The following is a 20,000-nucleotide window of genomic DNA, read 5'->3' as shown; positions in this document are numbered from 1 at the left end:
ACTGTTCGGCTCCATCACAATGGACTGCATCAGTCTGCGGGACAAAACAAAACATGCTCTTTCTGATATAACGATTTTGACTTCAAAGAAACTGGTCGCGTTGTATTGCCTCCAATAGTCCTGCATGGAAGCAAACTACCTAGAAGAACTTTGAAGAAAAAACTACAAAAGGAGACACATCTGATTCTACAAGACATGTAAACGCTTCCATCGAATCAAGTTCAATTGCAAGTGGAAATTTACAGTGTATATTAGAATTCATGATTAAGTTGTTCCAGCAATCAGCAATCACACGTATAATCGCACGAGAATGCTTTCTAAAAAGAACTCGCAACGAACAAGATGTTTTCAGGTAATTACATGATTTGGAATACAATTTGGAATAAATAAGCACTCGTAAATTTTTCAAAGGCTACGAGTTAACCTTTTGCTTTTCGTGACGTGAAAGTACTCCGCCTACAACATGGGGGATTGACAACCTGTCAAAAATTACACGTTGACGTAACTTTGTACAAACATTGACATAACTGATCAAAGCATCTGACATTTGTCCTTCAGAACCCTTTACAAACGACAGACTGATCAGAAAACGTGTAGAATGAAAATTTCACTGCTTGCACTGTAAATCTCACAAATCCACACCGAATAGTTCACCGTTTTGCACCGTTTAAGACAATTTTACATACTCTAAGCCAATAAAAATGCAGAAATTATTGTACATAAATTACTAAGGACGATAATTACAACTTAACAACGAATATAGATTTCATGGCGATAGGTAACACAAGTAACTGCTGTACTTAACCTTGCTGCGTTGAGCTTTAATTCTGAATCACTCTCCACTTAGAAAAAAAGAAACAAAACGTACAATCAATTTATTCCTTGAATTTTGATATATTTGCAGTAAATTTCCTGGTTAAATACAAGAGGTTTTGTAGTAGTACCATGAACTATGGAAACTGGGGAGGCGTTTTCAAAATTTTATGTAATCAGACATTGGAGTTCATCGCAAGAAAGATCACATAAAAATTACTGCGCCAGTTTACCAAGTTTGAGGTTCTGTCGTTAGATTGAAATCATGTACAAGGCTTTCAAAAATCGGAAAAAAATTAGAGACTTTGTATGGATTTGGGGGACGCCATCTTAAAATTAGCGACATTTGTATGGAATTTGGGCGATCTTTTGACAGGTCACAGCCTGGTTACTACGCAATGGAACACAACCAAACATGGTACACTTGCTAATTTGTATATGATCTTTCTGGCGATGGGGTTCATTTCTTCATATGACGCAATTTGAACAGTGAGTAAACTACAGGCCAGTTCCTTTACGATCATCGGAACTGGCAATTTATGCTAAATGGATAGTTTTCGATCCTTCAAAAAACCCTGAGAAACCAAATACTAGCTGACAAAACTTTTATATTGTGAAAGTTACAAACCACGCACAACCTGGTATAACCAAGCTAAATAGACTAACGGCTGAACCAATACCTTGAACAACGTGCATAAGATGTTCCATGATTCCTTGCTTGTTAATGATGTACTGAAGTCCAGAGAAATTAATGCTGAAAACAAAAACTACCGGGTGAATTAAAGATGACTGATATTATACTACATAATTTATGATACTATAAATCTTAATACTAGTGTATAGAGGATATTTCACTGCGGCGCAAAGATATGAATTTTATTTTCGAGTGGTAAAAACAACATTTTACACACTTTTTACAGCACTGCGAGTGAGTAAACTGATATTGTTTTTAACACAACAAAAATTCATATCATATTCATAGCCACCGTGTAATTTTCTTATTATATGGGCAAATCTATCGCTTGTCATTTTCACCGACTGTTTGCACAAGCAACCGTAAAAAAAAGCGGGAAATGTTGTCTTCAATATCCTCACTAGTAAAGATATCGAAAATATGCCACTCAGGTCCCGGATGTGGTTTTGTATGAATTTTACGAGTAGTGTATTTTCGATTAAAACAATTCTGTCTACATAATAAAATGCTTTATACTCGTCTATGCACAGCAACGAATCATAAAAGAAAGAAATAATAATAAAGAAAAGAAAAGCTGTTTCATGGCTAAATGATACCCCATTTCCTCCCAAACTTTTCAGGCTCAGTTAGGTGTCCCTGTGACCTTACCTTACGTTATATAATGCCATGAGTATCAAATTCCGCAACTTGACATTTTTGCCCGACGTGGAGACACCCAGTACTGTCACAAAGCTGTCAATCAAGGCACGCCCACTGTCCTTGGACACCAAGAAGTCCCTGCCTTGAGCTGCTGCCGCCATGTTGGTGATAGTTCCCGTGAGTGCCAGAACAAACTGAAACTCATCTGATGTTTCTTTGTTAGCTTCTTCGCTGTAAGTTTCAAAATAACTCTCCACTGTGCGTGAAGTGATTTGAAGAAACTCCTCAGCTTTATTCTGTAATAATTGAAGAAACTGTCAATTAAACATCATTTTTCTGCCAATTGCAAAGCTTCAGTCCAATTCGCGCTTCTTTTAAATATTAGTAAAAATGAGAAAACGAAATGGCACTGTAAACTGAATCCCTAGAAGGCTTCATACTTAATAAGATCGAAATAAAACGGTTCATTGTCATCATGTAATGAGACCAAAACTCATGCAGAATAACATCATCACGTGCAAACAACCTTTAAATTTTGATTCAATTTAGAGAGTGCATAGAAGCATTAGCTTACCAAGAATTATAGTGATTACATCCATTTGGATTACACTGCTTTGTAGTAATATGCAATACTTTATTTCGCAAGACCTCACAGGAAAATATGGGAGCAGTTACTCCAACAAGAGTTAACTAATGGGATGTGAACTTTTACGTGCATATATTGCTGTAGTCCCATAACACTTATGCTCAAAGGGAACTGCTCACAGCTTGTCCGGGGTAGGGCATTATCAACAAAATTTTATTGGCTTTACAAATTGAGTTAATACAGAAATATTTAGCTAGAAAGAGTCAGCATTGCTAGATAAACAAGAAAAGTAAGGTTTGAATCTCATTGTCATTTTTTGCTGCTGGATGGAGGAGTGACGATGCAACAAAGACACCATCTTTTGAGGTTGAGGAAGGGAGTGTAGGCAGAGTACATCATCTATTTTGTGGTTTGGTGGGTCCTACTTAAGTTTTGAACGCTTCCCTAAGATAATTCTTGGAACTGCTACCTAGCTGATTATTAATGACATACCCCTCCTAACAGAGATGTTACTGAGTCCTGCTGACGAGACACTCTCCATAACAGAGTACACACTGCAGCGCCCATGGATGAACAGTATTCTGACTGATCTCCCATCTGTTGGTTCATCTCAGATAACTGGCACTGTGAGATCATTACCATGAGTTACTTAATAATAACAATAATAACACTTATATAGCGCTTATCCGCATCCGTTCTAAGCGCTTTACATCCATTGTATTACAGTATGACTTAGAGATACTTACAGATACAACAGTGATTTCATCAAAGACTTAATAATATATATTTAATGAGGACGCCTACATCACAAAGTGGTTTACAGAAGGGTCGTCAACTAAGACCTTAACAAAATTAAAGTACATGTATGACCGGCATTAAATTTCTTCATTTAGTTCATGTATTCCTACTGTTTTCTAAAGCTAATGTGATAACTTTTCTAATGTTCTAGACAAGTTAATTACTGTGCAAACACTTAAGGCATGAACAGTTTGGCCTTTTTTATTTAGATAACTCTCTGATAACTGGCACTGTGAGATCATCGCCATGAGTTACCCACAGATACGACAATGATTTCATCAAAGATGTCATTTAATACTTGTCTTCCTACTGTTTTTTAAGGTAACACAACAGAAACAAATGTTAATTACCTTGAGTTCATACTTTTCCTGCAACAAGAAACAACAAAACTACTGAAAAAGTGAAATCAAATTTTATTCCTGAAACGTTCACTTACAATTCACAACCTCTCTCTGAAAGATAGCCATTTTTAACTTCTTTGCATATTTAATCTATCAGTGATAATTTTCCACCTGCATGTTCTGATTTCGTGACTTCTTGCTTTTTATCAATAGATCAATAATTAATATAAATATCCATCCAACAATCTATGCATCAGTTGGTGAGTCAGTTACTCAGCCAGCCAGCCAGTCAGTCAGTCAGTCAGTCAGTCAGCCAGCCAGTCCAGTCAGTGGGTCGTTTGGTGAGCCAGCCAGTTTGTCAGTCAGTCAGCTTGTCAGCCAGCCAGTCAGTCAGTCCATCAATTAATCAGTCAGTCAGTCAGTCATCCTGTCAGCCAGCCAGCCAGTAAGTCAGTCAGTCAGTCAGTCGGTCAACTAAACCTGCCACAAGTACACTTCTTGTGTTGTGAAAAGAGAGCAACAAATGATGTCATTCTACCAAAATTAATTATTACTTGATTGATTGATTGATTGATTGATTGATTGATTGATTAATTGATTGATGATCTTCATTCCAATTACGAAAAGAAAAATAAGTTAAACAGCTGGTCACTGATGAACTGCAAACCTACCTACACTGCACAGTTGTACTATTAGTAACTAGTTAAAATAATCTGTCCCACTAGACTTCACTGCCAACCCACCTCCCTGTATCTCTCACAGTCCTCAAGAAGGCTGTCATTTCTTTTCTTTGAAACCTCTACTTCTGTATTATGGCGTAGCTTTAGCTGTTCCATTTCCATTCTTAGTTTCTTGTTTTCTGCTTCTGAGATCTCAAGTTCTGATTAAGTTATAAAAGATTGCCATAAGTTAATAATAAAGTCAAACTACTGACTGGAGTGTAATGCATTTAGAAGGAGCCCAGAAGAATACAGGCAGAAAAGGGTACACTGAGATCTATGAAAACAGGAAGGAAATGAGATCCATGGAAGAAAACAGAGAGAATAAATAAGACAACATTTGCAGCATGGCAAAAAATTACATGTAACTAGAACAAAGACTAAAACTTCAAGTTCAGATATATCTGTCCCTTCCCTCAAGCTTGCCATTCTATCAGTAACAAAAAAACTATGCATCTCTAGATCAATCTGCTTATACAAAGTGTAAATGGAATGAACCACACCGCATTGTACATAACCAAGCTACCTATGGTGAAACCACAGATAGGCTGCCCCAAGGGGTTTTTAATTGCCCATGTACTACTTTGTCCATAAAGTGAATCATATTATTTTGAGGTTTTTAGTGGTTTATCTGAAGAGAAGTTGAGATAGAACAAAAGCATATTATCTTTAAAGGATTAAGACTAAATTGGGTATCAAAACATACTATTTAGTTTGCAATTAACTGAGTAACATTAACTGTGTTACATTTTCTATCTTAAATTTATATTTCGCTCTGCATGTTTTTGCATCGAGCACTCCTGCGACTGAGTGAAGCAATCATTGTATTGTTTCTTTGTTTAGTTTGCAATTAATATTATTTTATAAATCTAAAAATGGGCAGGCAACTTATCTCTGGTTTAAATTTGCACACTGCTACCAAAACCTTTGCCGAACATTCCCATACGGAGAATGGTGTCAGGAACTTACAGTGTAACTGTTCACATGGTCCATTTGCAGTATGAAGTAGATCATTACCAATTTAACTACAGATGAATATTTAAGAGGCAATTTAAAACTTAATTAGGGGCTAATTTTAATGATCAGTCGCTATTTAATACAACCAACTACATATCATTAGCCTTTAAATAAAGGTTTCACTTTATCATTTTTATCATGTACAGTGTATATAGGAGACGTTTTAAACCATACCTTGCTCACAGCGATCAAGCTTGCTATACACACTCAAAAGCTCTGAGTTCAGCACCTATAGGAGGAAGAAGGCCACTCTTGATTAAAACTATAGTAGCAACAAGTGCATTTATTTATAGACCTTTGTGTGTTGAACTGTTCTGCTATCATAGGTATGGAAAACAAATCTGGAAACATGGTGTAATTGCAGTCAAACCTGTATTAATCTGTCTGAAAAAAAAACAGAAAATAATACAACTTCAAGTTCATGTTATTTAAAAAAAACTGCTAAATGTAGTGGCTTTCTTGCAAACACCTCTGACCTTTGGTTGCCATTTCAGAGCAGCCCGAGCCCTTGCAACAGATGTTTATCAATAAGAAAAGTAGCATACCTTAGGTAAAAATTCTTTAACCTGCATGATTTCAGTAATTAGTTGGTCAACATCAGCTCTCGAGACTTTAACAAAAGCCTGTTGCCGACCCTCAGCCTGTCAACAAACAACATAAAAAAAATTACCAAACAGATAACAAGGCTGATTAATTATAGCAAAGAATAACTTTAATCAGGCCAATATTTCAACTAGTAGGGCTAGTCTTATTCAGGGTGAGGGCTATTTGCACAAATATAAGTGACATCTTGTATTTGCATTTGTACAATAAGACAGATCTGGCAGCAAAAAGCTGGTATCAGTACAGTTTATTTCTAATACCTCCATACTTTTATGCATGCATAAAAGTTTGAATGAAAGCTAGTCTGAAGAGTATGGCATTGACTTGATGAGGTCTAGAGCATGCTGAGGCATTTTTTAAAGGAAAAAAAAGAACATTTTCTGAAAATTTGCATGTCCACTTGCCATACTTTGCAAACTGGCTTGAAAAGCTGCATGTTCACAAGGTGGACCTTGCAAGTCAACAGTGTGTCAATGCTATGTTACTTTTCTGCTTTAATTAGCTTAAGCTAAAAACAATGATAATATAAAAATAGCACAAAACATCAGGCCCCAGTTGTTGAAAGGCCGGATAACTTTATCCGCTGGATAAGGCACTATTCAGGGTCTAAAATGTACTTCACATTAAACGTTGTCCAAGGTTTTCGTACACCCCCAAACTTAACTGTGGAAAGGATAAAGTTATCCGGCCGTTGAACAACTGGAACCAGGTGTGAAAACTTGATATTATGCTGAAAATATTGCTATGAGATGTTTCCACAAAGAACTTAATCTGCGATCACTCTCTACAATCTCAGCAAGTCCTCACTTGTGTACAAGTTCTCTTCAGCTGAAGCTTTGCCATTTATTTCAAGGAATTAGGCTTATCTTTACAAAACACCATGTAAAATTATCAATAATGGTTAGTTGATGAGCTCATTATGATTAAATACAAGCTGAAATTAGTATGTTTAGTCAAACGAAATCTATCCAGTGACATAATTTAAGCTTTAAAATTTACTCTTTAATGAATCTGAATAACTAATTAATATTACAATTAGGAATAAATCAACTACACTAAATTTTTACAAAATAGAAGCAACTTTCGCTAAAGCAAGCATAAGTAACTTAGCTAGGGGCCAATACTTTGATGTATATTGCTTGCTACGCTCTACACGGCCCGTTCGGTACGATTTTATATTAAAGCTTACTAATCTAAATTTAACTCCAGTTTCTTGAAATAAGAAATAATACTATAAAAGACCGCCATTATAAACTGTCAATAAAATATTGCATAACGACCACCATGTGTAATTTAGAGTAAAACAGTTCAACAACAACAACAAACCATTTGAACATCCCTTTTCGACAGTTTTTCCGCCATCTTGTATCGCTGTCTACTTCTCGTTCCAGACCCCTCTCAGCCGAACTTCGGACTAGCACCCAGTGAAATCCGTCGTCGAAATGGACAAAATAAAATTTGACAAATTCTCGATGTTAACCCATTAAGCACCAGCCGTTTCCAGAGGTTTTCCAAAATTCAGCAAAATTGGCAAAGTGGTTATTTCCTAACCCATGTGCAGTAAAAATACATAACTTACAGGGCAAAAAAAACAACACCCCTTTGGTCTAAGATAGTTAAAATTACTAATTATGGAATAAAATACACTAGTTGCCAATTAAAAATTTTTCAAAAAACAAACTTGAAGGTAAAAATTTCCGAAATTTCGATGTAATTTGATCCGCGCGTCACATGGGCGAAATTGGATCCGTCTCGAGAGCATGTGTTTGTTTACGCAAGATTACACAGTTGTCACGTTTTCTCAATGAAAATAGAAAGAAAAACACACAGAAAGCTTTCCTAAATGAAAAATTTATTCAGAAAAGTCTTTGTTTACGCCTTAGAAAGAAACGCGTATAATTATAAATGCGAGACGAGCAACGCGCAAGCGATTTGAAGGAACAACAAGTCCAATTCGAAGCGAATTTATCGACCCGTGCGGGGCACGTTTCTCAATAATTTCGCAAAAACTGTTCAGAATACAAAGAATCGGTCAATTAGAATAGTATTTCAGTACAAATTCACAATCAAACCTGTATTTTTTTGGCTGTTGAATTCCCAGAAGTAGTCTAAAATTTCGCAGAAAGTCCGTGGCCTGAATAATGATTTGAGCTGTCCGCTCGCTCGTCGCCTGGATAAAACAACAATTCGTACTCGAAGCGCAATTTCTTCCCCGTTATTTCTCGGATTTTCGCTGTCGAAACTGTTGAGTATTCCTTAGCAGTTCTTCTTTCGATTTACCATTTCGCGTCATTTAGCGCGCGCGCACAGAACATTACGGGATTTCCTTGAGGTTAAGCTCGGCAGGAAAAAAAAAGGTCCTTTTCTTCTAAACGAGCACGGTGACCCCCATTTTTTAATGCATCAATTTAAATGTCATACAGTTGACCACTATATATCGCGATTTAAAGAAAAGTTTAATACTCTACTTTGAGATATTTTTATTTGAATGCTTTAAATAGCACGTATTTAGGTAGTGCTGCTTACTTGCACACGCAGCAAAATCTTTAATTTCTTTCATAATCTTAATTCCAGTTCAATGAGAATAGTTTGTTGTGTAAGATTAAAGTAAATTTTGTTGAACTGCTTCGATATTTTAATGCAAGAAATTAATTTTTCTAGAAATAATAGTTCCCTTTTCTGATTACTAGCGTTCCTAATATAAACCTCATGGGTCATCTATTTACTATAATAACCACCCAGGTTGCACAAAAACGAGCACGGTGACCCCCATTTTTTATTGCATTTTTGTAATGCTCATAACATAGTCATGAACTGGACCAAGTTTTAGACAATTTTAAATACTCCTTCTTTTTCAGCGGAATCACCTTAAATGCCCTACGTCGGGCAGCTATGCATATAAGTGAAACGCATATACTATCACTTTAGGTGAAAGAAAGTTGCACACTTTTGTTTAATCAGTATGTAAAACTGACAAATGGACACGGGGTGAACGCGCGTGTACCACGCCGTGTGCTACTAACGTGCACTTATCACCTCCCACGCGTGGAGGCGTTCTTTGGCTATGACACACATCATTGTGATATATAGGTTACTTTAGACTTTACTGATCGTGATATTCTGATGATGTATGCTGATGAGACTGAGATCCAAATGAAAAACGCGTTTGTCTGACGGGTTGTCTGATCCCAGGCTAATCACAACGGACGCTGAGAAAACGTGGCTAATTATTGTGTAAGAGCCAAGCAATCTGAAATCAAGATGACGTTTAGTTTACTTTGAATACAGGGGACCACACGACGCACAAATATACTGTTCTGAATATGTTTCGTTACCTGATAGGCTTGTAGTAGAAATACACGTGCCACATGTCATGTGAAAACAGTCTAGTAGTAAACCAAACGCAGTGCAGGGCTGACACTAAGGCAAAGTAAAGTTTCTTTTAAAAACTTCACTTACCGTAATGATTCGATCGCCTGGGTCACGTATTTACTTATGGTACCTCAAGGGAGAGCGCTTACTCGAAACAGGGCGCTTATTTCTTTTTTTGAGAAACAGCCAAATGTACGAAACAAAGCTTTCATATTTCTTTAAAAAGGAGCAATTACAGAAACTGTAAAAGTACCAAATATACAGTAAATATTCACTTAATGGTAGGGAATTTTGAAAATCACAAGTCTATTCAACGTCAATAGCTTCAGTGTCTCTTGCATCAATAACAGAGCTTTCGGGTGCAGCATCATTTCTACGTCCGATTGGGTAATTCCGTCAAAGGGATCATTGTCGCGTGATTTAATTATGGCTTGATTTAATATCTTGAGCCGTTCTAATCCTGCTTGACAAGGCTGCTTTTCCTAGGCCTTGAAGCAGTGAATGTGTGCCATCACTGAAACAGAATAGGGGCGCTTATTGGAATGAGGGTGCTTACGCAATAGGGGCGCTTATTAACAAAAACACATTCGAAGTGGGATGGGGGAGGGGAGAGGGGCGCTTATTGGAACGAGCCTGCGATTTTTCTTGGGACCGAGGGAACAAAGAAATGAGGGACTATCGCAGTTCTTACATAACTTTGATGTTCTCCTTTTATGCGCAGTTCAACTGTATGCATTTCACATTTCACTTCCTCCAAGGGAACAGTCCGTTTTAGATAAGTGTCCATAAGGCGAGATTGGACTGCATCAATTCTACTATTCTGACAAGTCCGAGTCTAATAAAAAACAAAAACAAAACAAAGCAAGCAAACAAACAAAGAACAAGCCAAGCTAGGTTTCTGGTTTTTATTCAACTCGATTTTTAATCTATACAGAAGCACAGGAAGACAATTCGCATCGACTATTTTGGACCTATGCTAGAGGTGTAGTCTAATAAATTACAAACGAACCAATAACTTAAAGCTATGTACAGTATGACTGCTCTTGGATGCTTGAGGCGCTCTCTACCACACAAGCATAAAGAAGAATCATGAAAATTTACTAACAAACCGATAACTTAAAACTATATACAGCACTACTACTCTCGAATGTTCGAAAGAGCCTGCGAAAAGTATATTCTACCGCACGCACGATAAATTACCAATGAACATATACTACACAGGCATAAAATGGATAAGTGAGTGAATGACAGCATTACTGCAGTAGCTATTTACAACAGATCAAATGAACTTCATACAAAGGCAATAGTAAAACAGTGTTACTGCTTAAAGATAGTTTTCGCTCAAGCCCCAACAGTGATCAGCATCAAATTTCTCCTTGTAATATCAATACTTAGTCACCCCCTGAGTCATGAGAATTAAGGATATGATCACCCAAGGTGAATTTTCTTTATATTTTTTAAAAATTACTTTTCCACAGTACTTTTACAAGAAAAGTATGGGGACAAGATATAGGAGAATTTGTTCTTCGGGTTTAAAGGGTTGATTTCTAAGTTTGTTTTCAAAACGATCCAAGGAATAAATTTTAAGGTACCCCCCCCCCCCCCCCCAATTCCAGAGTGAAAGTTTTAAATGGAAAGGCCCCACTGAGCACCTGTCCCCCTTTATTTCTGCTAAAGAAATCTCTGTACAGCAGAGCGCAGACAGTAAAATTTACAAAACAGCAATATTCTCCGTGTCAAGGTTCCCACCTGAAACTAACCGCACGCACTCTGCATCTGACATAATCGTAAAAAAACAGTGACACTTTTGCCAGATTTATATTGTTGACGTCATAAGTACTAAAATAAAAAAATTCCAAAACAGCCCTGTCTAGTAAGCAAATCTTCAGTAATTATTAGATTCACCTAAGCATAATAATACTTGTGTTCATTGAAGATTGATTGATGCATTGACGCCTGAATTATTTCTGTTTTCTGACATTGAGAAGGGGGAAAAGAGGAGTTAACAGAGGGGAACAAGACTTAATAGGGGGGAGGGGGGTTGGGTGGGGATCAGTTAACAGAGGGGAGCAGGGCTTAATAAGCGAGGAGGGGGTGTGTGGGGATCAGTTAATAGAGGAAAGTGGGGCTTATAAAGGGAAGGGAGGAGGGCTAAATAAAGCTTTTACAGTAAACAGTATTTAATACATTCTCTTTGAACCATAAAAATGAGATTTCTTTTGTAAAGAATAACCATAATAATCTCTCCTTTAAAAAAATAAACTGACCAAGTAAAAACTGGAGAAAATTTCTTTTCAATAGAAAGGTAGGGATTTCAAGAGAAAATCAAATAATTCTCCACTATCAAGTTAAAACTCTTTTCAAAATATCTTAAATGATAAGAAAAATGTATGATTCTATGCATTGGCAGAATGTATCAATAGCTACATGTATGCAGGCCCCTGTTATTTATTTACAATCCCATCTCTGATGGAGGAGGGGGTTCACTGCTACCTCCTCCATCTGAGAGTTGATTTGCCTCAGCCTCTTGTGTCTGAAGCTTGCGCCTCCTGCTTCGCCGAGCTCTCAGTTTTTCTTGCAATCCTTGTTCTTGTCGAGCCTTGTTCATCTCTTGTGCCTTCTCAAATTCAGCCAGTTCCTCTTCATGTTGCTTCTTCAGCTGATCAATGTTGCCAAACAGATCTTCTTGAGTAGGAGCGGGGGCTAGTTCAGACAGCAGTGCAGGTTGAGAGGCAGCATCCGTCTCCGCTGCAGGTTTCTCTCCTCCTTCACTGGGCGGGGCTTCTTCTGGTACTCCTTCCTTGTCTTCTGGTTCAGGTGCCTGGTCATCACCTTCTTCTTTTGCAACTTCTCCAGGTTTGGCAATGTCTGCTTCTTCTGTGGAAGAGTTATCTTCTGTGGAGAGGTCATCTTTCTTTACTTCCAGCTGAAGAACAAAGGACAGTACAGTGTTAACAAGATGCTGTGCCTTTCAAGCCAACTAATGACAGCATTGTGCAGAATTGTGATCATAGTTCAACTCCTGCATCTGGACTTTATAGTGATAAGGAAAAACCTCATTTGCATTTACTTTCAACACACTTTTACATAAAAGTGTGTTGAGAGTAAATGCAAATGAGGTTTTTGCTTATGACTATAATGTTGAGTAACATTTTCTTGGCTTCGACAAGCAAAATTTCACAAAGATGCAACTGGACTCAGAACTTTTTAAGGTTTATATAGTTTATTTCATTAAGAACATGTTTATAGAGATAGATAGTTACCTGATATTCACAAAAATTAGAACTAGTTTTCTTGCAAGTGATGACTAATACTATACATGTAGCTATTGGCAATATTTTATTGCTCTTAGGGTAATAATATTAAATATTAGAAATAACAAACTATAACTCAGAACTAACGAATAAAAGCAAACCAATGTTGCCTACCACCATCACCATTTTGCTGAGAGGGCCGTTAAATAACCGTAAATTAGAACTATGTGACATGGGAAGTTACCTCAGTCTGAATCTGAGAATTTTCTTTCTTACTGAAAGATGAATCATAATTATAATAAATTCAACCACTTTTACTGCACACATTACACTTAAATGCACTCACCTCCAGTTCAACTCCAAGTTTCTCCTTGACTTTAGCTTTAATCAAATTCATCCTCTCCTCTTTCAATTCGTAGTACTTATCGTGGAATTCCTTTTTGACGACGGCCAGGTCTTTAGAAATGGTTTCTTCTATAACACGATTAACCCACTGAAGCAGATGGGAACATTTGGAGAACATTGCTGCAAAGGCATTATATGATGCTTGGAATTTTTCAGGTATGTTGACATCATTGAAGATTGTGTTGGTTAAGGTATTCAAAGTCTACAAAAATAAGATGAATATTAAATGTATCAGAAATCCTCTGATTGCATTAAATCATACAGTGACCGTAGTTTTATAAGCTGGGCTAATTTTTGTTTAACCTGTCTGTCCCTGTTATACAGAATTCCTGTATGCATTATAACTGTGTTACTATCGACAACCAAAAATTGATTACATAAAAATAGAACAGACTGTAGTGAGCTAACAATAATTATATTGAGTTGAACATTATTATTCAACTCAATTCCTGGTCCAGATTGTTCCTGTGTATGAAGATGATTTTAGTCTACAGGCAGGTAACACCAATACCCTCATCTGGACTAAAGACTGAGGTAATCCTGCTAAAACACAAAATGACTCAGTGCAAAATAAGGATGCCATAAAATGGCACAAAACTGTTAAATTTTAAGAAAATACCGCTTAACACAAATTCATTGAAGACTTTGTATTGGGAACTAACTGTCCAGTTCTCTGATAACAAGGAGAATTACTAATACCTACAACTGTATCTGCTAAAGAGTGTTTCAGTTTCAAGATTGAACTTCACTGAGCACTCTGTGACACAAAAATTGTACCAGGTTGTAATACTGTAATGTTTCAAGGGTTGGACAGACTTACATGAAGGCCTACAGTATTCTGACGTGAAAGGATTTAGACTGTTCACAGTCCCCCTATTTTTCCGTGGGATTCTCGAGACCAGTACGCTTCGATGGAACGGCCGCCATCTTGGTTTGTAAAAGCAAGCGCGATCTGGGGAGAGTGTCTAAACTACCGAGGGGAGGGGAGCGGAGTTGGGAGGCGGCGGGAAAAATAGGGAGACTGTAACATCTTCTCACTGTCTCGTGTTCGAGGGGCGTGCCGAAACTTTCTCGCCTCGACTAATTGAATCAACTAAAAAATATACTCCCCAGAGATAGACATGTCAAATTGAAGGAAATACGATAGTCCTTGTTACAGCACAGTTTCTGTACCATCTCGAAACAAAGTACAGTTGCGAAATAAAATAAAGTTGCGAAAATCTTTCGGGTGAGGATAGGCATGAAAATACAGTACAGTACATCAGCTATTTGCAAAGTGAATTTCAATACAAGCGGAACACATGCAGTGAAACTAACAGCGAAACCTTCAGATACATGTCGCATTTGTAGCATTTATTTTAAAATAGCAGTCGGCGATTTCGGGAAGAAAAAACAAGTACATTTCCACAGAACATTTGTTTAAGATCCCGCAAAGAGCTAGAGTTGCCAGCATTCCTCTAGCCGATCTTTTTAAAGCACATCTTGGAGTTGAAGTGGATCCACAAGATGGGAAATCTTCACGTGTTCGCAAAAGCGCTTGCGAGGAAAGCCACGATCAGTAACGTTTCAAGCGCTTTGTGTGTGTTGCTTCGCCCTAGAGAATTGTTATAAAAAGTCGTCCCTTCAGATCGCCATCTACTTCAAAGCAGTCCAAAGAGACGGAAAACTGCAGTCTGCCGCCTGCCAAACGTCCGCTGATTTTCAACCGTTTTGAACCAGTTCCGTCCACCGTATCGACCCGTACCGAGACGAGTTTTACACTGAACGTTTGTCCACCGTATCGACCCGTACCGAGACGAATTTTACACTGAACGTTTTGTTGGAAGATGCGAGCGGCGATGAGGATGTTTGAGAACTATCAGGCCTCCAAGCCGACGAGACAAACGATTAAAATCAAAACATTCCCCACGATCTTCACAACATTACACGCCAGCCGTATCCACTTTTAGAACTGGCGGTGAAAGATACGTCAGTCTTGCTGTCAACGCTTCAGAACTACTATTGTATAATTGACCAATGAGGTGTTGCCGTTGCTGGTGCAACGGGCCTTTTGAACGCGAGACGGTGAGAAGCTGTTACAGTCCCTCTATTTTTTCGCTTCCTCTCCATCACTATACTAACACCCACTCCCCCTCCCCTCGGTAGTTTAGACACTCACCCCAGATCGCGCTCGCTTTTACAAACCAAGATGGCGGCGGTTCCATCGAAGCGTCTCGAGAATCCCACGGAAAAATAGGGGGACTGTGAACAGTCTAGAAAGGATTTGAAGCCAACAATAAAATTGACAACCTTTTAATTTGAAACAATATTAAAGTGCAACAATGTTGACTTACAAATGGCGTGATTTAACAAGCCACTGACCTGCAAGTCCTCGTTAGTGCAGTAAGGAACTTTTACTGGCCTCAGGTTTCCATGAGCACTGTTAATGTTTTGTGCTGCTGCAATAAGGTGATTTCTGGTCTCTGCCACCATCTGAAACTTGACCTTGTGTAAAAAGTGTAGAACCAAAGTTGAATGATTTGAAACACTTCCTAAGCTAAAGTAAAGTAGTCCCTCTGTGAGCTACAGTCTGACTGTCACTGTAGGGAAAGAGCTTATCAACCTGCCTTCTCAGTGTCGATTGGCAAGAGCTAGCAGAATTGTGAGAAACAACATTGAGAGGGGGGCATGGGATGGACATTTTTGGCGCAGTTGTGAAGATTCCCAACATAACTTCATTAGTAGATTAGTACTGTAGGCCTACTCAGGCAACACTCCAATTTCAGGTATAATTTGTTTGTGAATAATATTATCGCAGGTTCACCATGAAGAATTTAGAACAGTCAAATCAAGAGGTGTTTTTCTCCAAACTGTTTGCACACCAGTTGTCTTCTCAACTTTACCAGGTTTTACCAGTCCTAAAGATCCCTTCTTAATCCCTCAAATGCTAATACACAATAATGATATAATGTGAGGTAACTTTCATTTGTTAACACATTAAACAGGGGCAAGTACTGTAATAATAATAATAATAATAATAATAATAATAATAATAATAATAATAATGATGATGATGATGATGATGATGACAATGATGATGATAATGATGATGATGCTGATGATGATAATGATAAATTACAGGAATAGCAGCAAAAAAATTCACCAAAATTTATTTCAATAATCTTAGTTTTGTCTACTAAAATTCTGCTAACAATCTTAATGGCAGCCTTCAAATTATGTAACTATATAGCCTTATTAATGTTTTGGCAGCTCATTCTACAGTCTAATGGGAATAAAATTACAGTGCCAACAAACAATTGACATCTTCACAACGCACATGTCTAGCATTAAATCAGATGCAGCTAAGATGCTGAATTTGTAATCAAACAAGGAGCAAACAGACAATCAAAAGACTTACCACCAATACAGTCACATGATGTGTTGAAATTTGATCCCAGCGGCGTGTACTCCAGCTGAGCTGTTTTGCGGCATGGTCAAGATAAACATGAGCACCACGCCAACGGACAAAAGCTGCGTTAATCCGCTCTTTCCTTTGACCCAACATATCAAGCTCCATCTCCAGCTTCCATTCCTTGTCACTACCATAGGAATCATTGAATATACGGCCTAGCAAGACCTCTTCTTTACTCCTCAATTCATTAAGTTCTTCCTGATCTTTTTTGGCAGCCACAACTTCATCATACAGTTTCTTATATTGAGATTTTGCATTTTCTAATTCTTGTTCAGCAATTTCTTGTTTGTTTACTGCATCCAGATATTCTTTATACTCCTTTTGATATTCTGCATTCATCTGTTCCTGGTTGACAAACAATGACCGCATATTGAATGATGCATTGAAGTCCACAATATCTTGATATTCCTTGGCACTAAAGAGGCAATTGAAATAATGAGTAATGGATTGTCTGGTTGTCATTTTTGTTTCCATACTTTTGTGAAATTAACCATCCAAACAAATTTTTACAAAAGGGGGTTGTAAAAATCCAGTTCAAAGCCCCAAGTTGACTTGGGCTATTGCAAATATGGTTGTCCACGCTTTAAGCAAAGTACAGTGTATGTTAAACTATAGAAACAGAACTGAATGCGACATGGAGAATAATACATGTAGCAGAGAAAGATCAGCTACAGGCTGGAACTGGATTTAACATCCCACTGCAAAATTAGACTGTGAGCACTCATACTTTTTCCCACGCATGCACTACAACTGGGTGAAGAAAGAGACTGCTCGCGCCATTCTACTGTAAAACATGAGACAGTTGACTCACCTACCATTGCCACCTTTCAGGCTACATACAGTAAAGCCAAAGTAGTTGTTTTAAAGTAGCATTCTTCCAATTTCAAATTTTATTATGCAGTTTCACATTTTTAAAGGGACAGATTGAATATTCATTATTCTATAATTTGTTTTAGATCTAGCAAGTATCTCCCTATTATCTTGAAAGAAGAATAAAAACATCAAAAAGAAGAAAAAAAGAAATACAACATAATAGACAATCCTGGGAGGCCTAATTAATGAGCCAGGCCACTTGCATTATAAATTGGCAACAGTTCCTGGACCACAAATGTTGGGAAGGTTTAAAAAACTTCTCACCTAATCCCTCTTCCCCCAAAGCAATGTTGATTTCTTGAAATGTTTATAAAGTCTGCATGATTCCAGTGAATACCAACATTGGTTGTGGGGATGGGAGGGAGGCAAAGATTTCCATATAACATTATTTACAAAAAATATGGTGACAAGTTTCTATTCTATGGATCCTGAGTTTACCTACTTCGTAAATATATACATTTTTTCTATTGTCCCACGCGATAGTTGTCAAGATTGCAGATGTAAAATGGGGTAATGTGAATACCCCTCCCTGTAGGGCCAAAAAGCTGTTCAAAAGTCCCCACAACTCCCCCCCCCCCCCCCCCTCCAACCCTTCCCCTTTCCTTTGGGCATGTGTGAAGAGAGTAAAGGGGAACAATTATTAGAAAATTTACTCAACTTTAAAAGCTAACAAATGGACTGGAAAATATACTCACGTTTGAGCTTTCAGCTGTTCCACTTTATTGTGAGTAGCAACCAGATTCTTATGTAATTCCACGAGCCGGGCATGTTTAATTTGGTAGTTATTTTCAGCGCCTTTTTCTTCCAAGCTCTTCACTTGATTCTCCACCTCCACGAACTCCTTGAGAACGTCCTCGCTGAAATTCGGTTTCTCGTGTTCTTCATCGTTGTTGACCTCAGCAGCAGCAACAACTGTAGCACCCTGAGTTGTTGTTTCGTCTGCAGATTCTTCAGCTGCTGCGGGTTCCTCAGTGACTGTATTTGCTGGTGTTTCTTCTGGTTTTTCAGTGTTTGCATCGTTATTAGATTCAACAACGTCTGCACTTTGCTGGTTTACTTCTTGTTGTTGCTGTATGTCATTATTCACGGGTTGCTGTTGTTGTTGCTCGTTTGGAACAGCCACCTCGTCGTTCCCCCCCGGCGCTGTCTCCGGTCGGCTTTTTATCGATTTGGCGCTACTTGATCGGCTGCTACTGCTGCTGCTACTTGAGCTACTCTTTGATTTAGCCGAATCTTTTCTTTTTTTCTCCTTCGGGCTTTCTTGTTTGATTTCCTTTGGCTTTGGTTGACTCTGTTGTTCATTTTGCCTCAGTGGAGCTTGAGGCTCTTCAACCTTGACATGCTTTACGTCGCCATTTCCGACTGTGTTTTGCTGCGGAGCAACTGGTTGGGAAGATCCACAGCCCATAACGAATACACTGCTGCCTACATTGAACAATTTTCTGGCGATTAGTTATCTTTCTTCACAAACGCAACTAAGACATTCTTTGATTTTGAGCGACGTGAGAATCAACGCTGGAATCAAGAACGAAAATCTGGCGCAAATAAGCTTATATTAATTATTTACAGACGATCGAGCCGAAAAAAAAAAAACTACTCCATTTTTAGTTCTCCCCAAACAAGTTCAAACAAATTCTTTCCGCTCACCTTCCTTCTTCAAATACAAACTATTCTCTGTGACTTGATCACTACAAGACAGACTCGCTTTCACGCGAGGCCAAAGCTGCAGCGAGAAAGGTCGGTAAACATACGTTCGATCGAATGATATTTACAAAACTCGATCACTTTAGATCGAATGCTCAGGCGAGTTTAGTGCAAAAAACTAAACAGTGCGCATAAACTTTAAACTTCTAACGACTTCTCCTTGAAAGGAGCTTAAAATGTCCGATGGGAAGACCAAGGAAAATCTGTGAAGACAACGGAAGAGGTCAAACGGTGTACAACAGAAAAGATGGCGAAAAAACCTTGGTTTAGAAATTCGTTACGATAGCAACCAGACAACAGATTTCCCGCCAGCCAGTAGCGGGCTTTTGATAACAAAGGCTTCAGAAAGCCATTCACAATACTTTTGTTAGAGATGACATACGCAATAATACAATTTCACGGTTTTTAAAATCGATTTTTCAAACGTCTGATTTCCCAGAAATTTTCATTCCTTCTTTCCCTCGCCTTACTGATGATCGTGTATGTGGAGGTTATTATTATTATAACGTACATAATTTTTTTTTCAAGTAAATTTACGGCTAAAACATTTACTGTGGCACACGTACTTTGCGTACCGCTAGGATTAACCCTATAATTCTTAGTTCACCATGGTGATACTAAAAAATATTTACTGGTTAATTGTTTTGTCTCCTGGCAAAATGTTAATGTTTTGAATAACATGACCTGGAACAAAAGAAGCACAATCCTGGATGTGGTACTTTTGCGTATGC

The 20,000-nt window shown here is 38.0% G+C and overlaps 2 protein-coding genes across 3 annotated transcripts in view; both read right to left on the bottom strand.

Annotated features, from left to right (window-relative positions):
* LOC146459596 (heat shock factor 2-binding protein-like) overlaps nucleotides 1–7,644 on the bottom strand; it is a 9,878-nt gene extending 2,234 nt beyond the window's left edge. The window contains exons 1-10 of the mRNA XM_085089341.1: nucleotides 7,537–7,644; nucleotides 6,153–6,248; nucleotides 5,782–5,836; nucleotides 4,615–4,751; nucleotides 3,881–3,898; nucleotides 3,225–3,356; nucleotides 2,156–2,442; nucleotides 1,494–1,567; nucleotides 806–842; nucleotides 1–34 (exon numbers count right to left, since the gene is read on the bottom strand). The exon at nucleotides 1–34 is cut by the window's left edge and continues 24 nt beyond it. Of these exons, the coding sequence (XP_084945467.1) occupies nucleotides 1–34; nucleotides 806–842; nucleotides 1,494–1,567; nucleotides 2,156–2,442; nucleotides 3,225–3,356; nucleotides 3,881–3,898; nucleotides 4,615–4,751; nucleotides 5,782–5,836; nucleotides 6,153–6,248; nucleotides 7,537–7,572 (906 nt within the window). The 5' untranslated portion in view covers nucleotides 7,573–7,644. The remainder of the gene's footprint in view (nucleotides 35–805; nucleotides 843–1,493; nucleotides 1,568–2,155; nucleotides 2,443–3,224; nucleotides 3,357–3,880; nucleotides 3,899–4,614; nucleotides 4,752–5,781; nucleotides 5,837–6,152; nucleotides 6,249–7,536) is intronic.
* Nucleotides 7,645–10,473: 2,829 nt separating this feature from the next.
* On the bottom strand, nucleotides 10,474–19,747 carry LOC146459595 (uncharacterized). 2 transcript variants are annotated; one of them, XM_085089316.1, is made up of 6 exons: nucleotides 19,213–19,747; nucleotides 18,261–18,990; nucleotides 16,639–17,107; nucleotides 15,603–15,725; nucleotides 13,183–13,443; nucleotides 10,474–12,508 (listed from the first exon to the last, which is right to left on the bottom strand). In XM_085089316.1, the coding sequence occupies exons 2-6, from the start codon at nucleotides 18,971–18,973 to the stop codon at nucleotides 12,035–12,037; spliced, it is 2,040 nt and encodes a 679-aa protein (XP_084945442.1). In that variant the 5' UTR covers nucleotides 18,974–18,990; nucleotides 19,213–19,747; the 3' UTR covers nucleotides 10,474–12,034. The 2 variants fall into 2 exon arrangements, with proteins under 2 accessions (XP_084945442.1, XP_084945443.1); XM_085089317.1 differs by having other exon boundaries at nucleotides 18,261–18,986.
* Between the last annotated feature and the right edge of the window lie 253 nt (nucleotides 19,748–20,000).

This window comes from Pavona decussata, unplaced genomic scaffold (assembly GCF_977016875.1).
Source record: "Pavona decussata unplaced genomic scaffold, jaPavDecu1.1 SCAFFOLD_218, whole genome shotgun sequence".
In the NCBI taxonomy this organism is placed as follows: Eukaryota; Metazoa; Cnidaria; class Anthozoa; order Scleractinia; family Agariciidae; genus Pavona; species Pavona decussata.
Note: the sequence above shows the minus strand (reverse complement) of the source record. Positions and strands in the feature narration are given on the sequence as shown.